The 7,463-nt window shown below is 42.5% G+C and overlaps 1 protein-coding gene across 1 annotated transcript; it reads right to left on the reverse strand.

The window, feature by feature from the left end:
* Positions 1–206: 206 nt before the first annotated feature.
* On the reverse strand, positions 207–1,212 carry LOC146175488 (sulfotransferase 1C2-like). Its single transcript, XM_084580778.1, has one exon. The coding sequence runs from the start codon at positions 1,201–1,203 to the stop codon at positions 259–261; it is 945 nt and encodes a 314-aa protein (XP_084436904.1). The 5' UTR covers positions 1,204–1,212; the 3' UTR covers positions 207–258.
* Positions 1,213–7,463: the final 6,251 nt, after the last annotated feature.

Consider the following 7,463-nt stretch of genomic DNA (forward strand, 5'->3'; position numbering starts at 1 on the left):
AAAAAAATTGTAGGCCCCGTGTAGCGATCACGAGGTGACCGCACGAATAGGCTTGCCTATCTTAAAATATACAGACCACAATTCATTGATGCGGCCGTGTGTCAACGCGATGATCTTTCCGTCGTCTCTACGTATCCCCTATAGCAAGCTGAAAATGTCTCGTATCAATGGGAGGAAGAGTAAAATGCAACAGTTTCTTCCAATCGGCTGCTTTCTAGCGCCAAAGGAAACGTTTTATTCCGTTTAAGAAAAACTACTCTACGGGAGGTCATACGCACTCCATATTAGCATCACATCAGAAGCACTAGTCTTCTTAGCGATCCATTCTTTAGTGATGTCCACCTGTTTCGACGTGAAATGGTTCCTCCAGTCACCAATTATTCCTTTCCGCACAAATCCAGCCCCTTCGTGCATTTCTTCTATTTTGCCAGGCCTTTTGTTTAACTTGTCGAGAAATTTGAAAGAATGTCGCGATGACATTTCTAGCAAGCCTTGTATCCAGTCATGGGCGTTGTAGTTGAAAGTTACCTTCATTTTTTCCAGGCTCGATAATTGCAAAATTTTATCCAACAGTGTTCGGTCATTTCGTAAAGCTGTGCAGTGCTCTTTGCCGAGAAATTCGGCTATCTTAAGAGTCCATTTTTCAGTTTCTTCTTTCAGCTGCTCGTACAGGATGAACAAAACATTTGGCTCGTTCCTTAGTTTGTACCAACCCAGTAGGTGGTCAAAGTAGTCCCCGTAAAACACTTTCCCAAAAATGAAGTTTTGCACAAAGGTCTCAAACGACACGTCGAGGTGACTTTTCGGCGTGAGACCTTTAAGAAAATAATAGGCTGAGACACAGCAGTCATATGGATTTCTTGCGACGTAAATGTACTTTGCCTGTTTTGAAAAGATCATGTTATTCAATGGAAGATGCGTCATCAGCGGCCCTTTTCTGCTGGGATTCATTGCTGCTTCCGATCCAAGCAATTCAATGAATGGCGTGTAAAGCATGTACTCGCCAGGATGGCTTGGCACGTTGGCTTTCGTTAGTATGTTTGAGACAATGTACTGTGCCCACGTTGTGCCGCATTTTGGGTATGTTACAATTATCACATCCCCGGCACGGGGCTCGTACTTCATCGATGACCGCACATTGTCCTCCGAGAAAATGTCTAGGAAAAGAACGTCATCGATATCCTTGAGGCTGTCGAAATTCATCGCAGAAGAACCACTTCGCCCTGCAACAGATCTGAGAAATTAAATTTGGGAATGCGTCAGATAAAAATAAATAAAGCAACAAGCTCGAGGCTTTCCGCCTGAAAGCGGAGTTCATTACGAGGCCCACAGCGTAGGTTTAGGAAATACACTGCTTTTTCACGTGGCACATATTTTCAGAACATTAACTTGGATCGACGCAATGGAACTCCTAAGTAGCTTTTAGGTCTTATTACAGCTGAGAAAAATGCAGCGTAATGCCCATTATTTAAGAAAGTGTCTTGCTGCAGCAGCTTACCACCAGGATAAATTTAAAGTTCCTATTTTAGCATACGGTTGAATTTCAGCCAAAGTTTGTATTGATCCCATTTGTTATATATACTTGTTTCACTGCAACCAGATTGCAGACTCCGAATTATGCCTCAGACAGTTGTGTCAACACGCTGTATGGAATAATTCTAGGCTCTCTTCTATTCCTGTTAAATAATAATGATTTATATTACACACCCCTTTGAGTGTTAACAGCGTCTTCTGACAATATTACTATGTTCATAGCAAGGAACTGAATAAAAATAAAAAGAAATTATGTGCATATCAGTTTTAGAAAAACTTTGGTCAACGTAAGAAAAAACATTTATAAATTTAGCAAGCAAATCAGAAACAGAAAATTTAAGAACTCGAAAAATACACATCTATAATAAATCACTTTGATGCTGGAAAATGCGCCACTGACATATCTCTGGGAACACAGAGAGGCGTATTCTCTGAAATAGTGGTGTGTGTACGCTAATCGGTTCCTCTCGAGGATCCAGTGAGCAAGACCTCTCTGTGCCCTTTCTTTGACTTGAACGCGGCTTACGTGTAAATCTTTAGTTTAAAAATTCCTCGATACTTGGTTTTAGCCTACCATCGGCTAGTTCGTTTGTTATGCGGGCCGCCAGGCTTTGGAGTACAAACAAGATGGACTGATTTAACTCGGCTGCAACAAAGGAGCGAGACGGAGTCTCGTCAGCGCGCACCAAACCCCTCTACTGTGACTAAGCGATATCCCTTTCGTAGCCTGTCACCCTTGTTAATGCGACAGCGATGGTGGTGGTTCCACTGGACGCGGCGCCCTCACAACCTCTTCAAAATGCTCCCCAGCGTGAATCTCTATTTACAAAGCGACGTAATGCGTTGCTTCACGCGAGGCAGAACTCCACCCCATGGCAGAGTGGTGTAGGGACGCATCAACAAAAACGTCTTCCGTTAAAGGGACAGGGTGGGTCTAGCATTGGGTACGAACCACTCCTAAGGGTTAGACGCTTCCACTTGGTCGCACAACCCCCCCCCCCCCCCCCCCCCACCTCCCTCCTTTAGGGGATTTATCCGAAAGGCGAATATGCAAATACTAACAAAGCGATGATCTACAAAAGATAACTGAACCTGACGAGGCGGCAGAGTGCCAGGCTGTTTCCCCTTGCTCGTAGTCACAAGGCAGGCGCATTGGATTGAGAAGGCAGTAACATCCATAAATGACGAGCCCCTCGCCACCCCCCCCCCCCCCCCCTCTCGATATTTATTATCTTATGTGAGAATCTTGTTTAGGCAGTTTCTTAAACGTTCTTGCCGAAATGTGAGGCCAGGTTTACTCGTACGATTTACTGCCGAGGTAGCTCATTGGTAGTGGCAGTCGACTGCTGAACCCCAGGACGCTGAACCAAATTCCAGCTGCGGCTGCCTTTCGATGGAGGCGAAAATCAAGGCGCCCATGCACTATGTGATATCAGCGCAAGTTAAGCAACTCCAGGTAGTCTAAATTATTCCGCAGCTCCTCACTAAGACCTAACTTAAAGCCTAGAATCGCTTTGGAACCTTAACCCGCATGAACAAGACTAAGTCTTACTGGTAGGACTCTTTACGAATAGTTCAAATCTAAGGAATCATAGTGCTGAGCCGAAAAACGTTAGATATGGTAATGATATGTACGGTTCCTCACCTCGAATGGAGTGAAGTTAGGCGTGCTAACGCCTCTGGCAGTCTCTGTCTGTTATGCCAGCCTCCTAATCTTCGCCAGCAGTAATCTTCGTGTGACTTCACTTACGTATTTATATCTTTCTTTTCCTTAGATATGTTTTGTACCCTTATCAGGTGCAACGGTTATAACAGAAAGAACCAATCAGTGTGTTATCGTTTGTTGCCTGTTCTATCCCCATACAGCCTGAGAGCCATAAACGCCCCACAAGGATGGTTTGAAGAACGATAATTCGCTGAGGTATGCAGTACAGGGCTCTGTACATATCTATATATCCTTGTCACCTAGAGTACCTCAACGGGTGAAGCCCCGATAAGGCTTTCTCGGGGTCCTTCTCCACGCAATGGCATTACTGCAACTGTTTCTCGTTTGAAAACAACTTCGCAGACGAAATACTAGTCTAGGTTCTCATCAGAGAGCGCACATATTTTTTACAGGTCCATGCTGAAACATGACAAGAAGGAATAATAACCCAGACCGGAAGGATACAACGCCTGGAGATAATTGTATAATTGCCGTGTTTTCAGCTTACGAAGAAGCCTTCGCGCGGCAACAGGTAATATAATCTATCCATAAAAGAGCTTGAAAAAACTCCCAGACTCTATCTGATAACTTGAGAGCGCAGTTATGCCGTCATAAATTGCACTGCTGTAACTAAATGAATATGAGCATAAACAACTAATATGACGCAGTTTAGGCGGAGTCCTAATAGCTCCTTGCCTGCAAACAGAAAATAAAGTTTTCAATTTGCAGGAGGATACATAACATTCTAATTTTAGCATTTTGCACCTACCAAATGTTATGCGTGAAAGCTTAGATCCATACTTTGGCATATTGACTCACTGCATTGTTTCTCTCTTGCATTCCTATGATATTCTGCAATAAAACATTACATGGAGGAGGGAGGAGGAGAAAAGGAGGGCGGAAGGCAGGAATGTTAACCATAAAGAATGCATTCCGGTTGGCTACCCTGCACTGTGGAAGGGGAATGAGGGATTAAAGGGAGAGGGTAGAAGAGGACAGGAATTGCGAAAGTCGCAGTTTGTCAATCTAGCTAGTATCTCTTAAAAAACGAAGAAGTGCCTTGTATGCTTTGAACGCAGGGGACGTTTGTGGCCATGGTTCCAAGATCTTCCCTTCCGTTAAGGGGCGAGCGTCCAGAATATCCAATGCAGTACGCAATATATGTCGTTCAGTTGCAACAACAGGGCAATCACAAAGAAGGTGCTCGATCATTTCATCAACACCACATCGTTCACAAGCAGGGCTGTCAGCCATCCCGATCAGGAAGGCGTATTTGTTTACGAAAGCAACGTCAAGCTATAGGTGGCACAATGACGTACATAGAGTACATGGAACAATAAAAATTGAAGTGACGGCTTCGTTTGGGCTGCCAGCTTTGTACCTATTTATTTTCAATTTGCATGACTGGTGTTGCATGCCGGTTATGCCCTGAAAGAGAGCTTTAGCTCGACGCTTTAAGAACGCTAACCGTGTTCGCATTGGTCACGGTACAACTTGGCTAAACGACTGTGATTCCCAAAACAATATTTAATTCAGTTTATGGTCAGTTTTTTGGATTTTTATCCTAACACGATGGCTGCATTTGAAGAGATGTGGCAAGTGATAAGGAGGCCTATACGCTGATAGTTAGCTTAATATAACAGCCCTTGCATGCTGAGCATTAACATTCATAACTGCTGCAGTATATGTATTTGGAATTCTCTCATTGTGCCTCTGACTCAATAAGTGTTTTGACTGTGTATATGTATGTATATGTATGTATATATATATATATATATATATATATATATATATATATATGTATATATATATATATATATATATATATATATATATATATATATATATATATATATATATATATATATATATATATATATATATATACACATATATATATATATATATATAGTTTCGAAGCGGCGTGCGCAATCTTCATTGCGAACGTTTTAGTAGAAACATTCTTGACAGCTTCTGGTTGACCATACTTGAGACTCAGTTCTAACGCAACAGAACCAACGGTGTGTAATTCAAAATGTTTTGTTTTCATATGTATTTTGATGTACTTGCGTAAGGCTGGCTTTTGTCTCAGTTTTCGTTACTGAAAACCTTGATTAGAGCAATATGTAAGTTCCGACATGAAGAAGCATACTTAACTGAGTAGACACTGGGAGCGAGAACAATAGCGTCAATAGAGAAAGCCTTTAAAGCCACGAAACAAGCGTGGTTCTTGTCTCCATGGTATGTGCATCTCCATTTCTTAATTTTTTTTTCCTCATCACGACCCATGTTTTCGGCGTAATGCCTAAATTCTCATTCGGAACTTTCGACAATGCATTGTGTAAGCTCAACGTTCTTTGTTCGAACTACTCGTAAATTGGATTACGTACTGAGGGGTCATCTATTAGCAGTAGGAGAATGTCATCCATTTCGAATTGGCTCTTATGCCTCAAAAGTGCACACTTCCATCCATGTGAGACAAGGCTCTAAATGCAACGGATGGATCGAAATGTCAGCCTCAGCTGCATCGTTACCACAGATGGTCTTTTGCAGAGAAGGGTACGTCAGTGCGGGCTTAATTAAATGTCAACAATTAAAACTGTGCGAAAAACGTCACTCAAGAAACCCATATAGGCACAAATAAAGCAGAGAGTTTCAACTAGATTTATTCACGAAACAGCTGGCTTATATAGCTCCTCAACGAAACAATAAAGGCACTATAACAAAAAACGCTCGACGGTTATAACAGCACATTATGGCGGAATCAAAGCGGATGTGGAAACCCGAGCATGCCCTTCTAGATACTTTATCTTTTGTCTGGATAGCGATACTGACGGCGAACTGACTCAGTCATCATCATTTTCGGTGATCAGGAAAGCCTCGATGGTCTCCCGTTCAGTCTTGGCCCGGGCCCTGCCGATGGAAGGGCTTTTACCTAGATAGGGGCCGCATCCGCAGCTTTTGCAATGCGGAGGTAAATTGCTACCTGTGCCAGTGCGGTTAGACCTATTGTGTTCAAGGGCCTGCTCATTGAAGCCCCGGCACGTTTGCCTAGCCGCAAGATAAAGGTATCTGGTAGATAACACCGGAGGCACACCTGTGAACTTGGTCTGATGGTTTATTCTGCACGTGCTGTGCTCCGTGTTTCTTCGTTCCTTTTATCTTGAAAGTAATGGGCAAACTTTTCAGCTTTACAGATGCTGAAAATACAACACGTACCCCATATCTGCCTGCCACCTTTTTGATATTATGACAAAGACAGTGTTAATACGGCATGACAAATGTAGGAATTCTACATGTGCATCATACTTACGTTTTCTGCGTTTTTAAATTCTGAAGTCCTTCACATGAACTAAGAATTAAGTGCTGAGGGTAGCCCGAGGATTTTAGCCGCTGCACATGATTCCGGATACTTAACGAAACCAACTGAATACATTACTTCTGAAGGGCGCACAGACAACTGCTTATGATGATGCTGCGTTCCACTAGCTTAGAAAGATCACTCGTACAAGGCAAAAGGCCTTTGTTAGCACCAGGACTGTATGACCAGCAAACATGAGCTTCAGAGAAAAAAATTTAAGGCCAAGGAATTGAAGTCGACACATCGAATTCCTAGGGTATTCAGTGGTAGAAAAAGGAGATGAAGAGAATTACCATGGAGAGGATATTCTTTGATCAGCAAAAATTTTTAAATACACGAATTCAGGATGATGCAAAACATGAGAAAAAGCCTCATAATTCAGTAATATTTCATTACGGCGTTTATATGCTAGGAGATGGCTTTAAACACTTTTAAGAAAATGTTTATTGTTCACATTTATTGCGATAGTTATTTAGGAACCATATTTCGGTACTATGCTTACAGCTGTCTGAGAGCACTTTTTTAGTTACTTTCAGCAGGCGCTTATATAAGAATTTATCGTGCCTTCAGAAAAATTAACCCAGACAGCATTATTGAGAACTTAGTCTAAATGTGGTGGTTGTACACGTAGAGATAATGCTGCATTCCTAATCAATCTTGTTGCACCTTCATGAGGCCGGACTGCATTACCGGACGTTTTAAACTGGCTACAGCAATGCTAGTGACCCCGGCGTTCTTCGACTTCCTCTCTCAAGCTCCCAGATATCTTGCCCACGTACGTTCGCTCATTTAACCTACTTTCTGGGTGAACCTACTTTGGCTGCTCCGGCTGTTTTATTGGTGGAGGTGTGAGGTACCGTCCTA

This window comes from Amblyomma maculatum, chromosome 10 (genome assembly GCF_055883805.1).
Source record: "Amblyomma maculatum isolate TAMU_Amacu chromosome 10, ASM5588380v1, whole genome shotgun sequence".
In the NCBI taxonomy this organism is placed as follows: domain Eukaryota; kingdom Metazoa; phylum Arthropoda; class Arachnida; order Ixodida; family Ixodidae; genus Amblyomma; species Amblyomma maculatum.

What these genes read in the sequence shown, in the direction of transcription:
- LOC146175488 (XM_084580778.1), bottom strand. Translation starts at nt 1,203, where the DNA reads ATGAATTTCGACAGCCTCAAGGATATCGATGACGTTCTTTTCCTAGAC.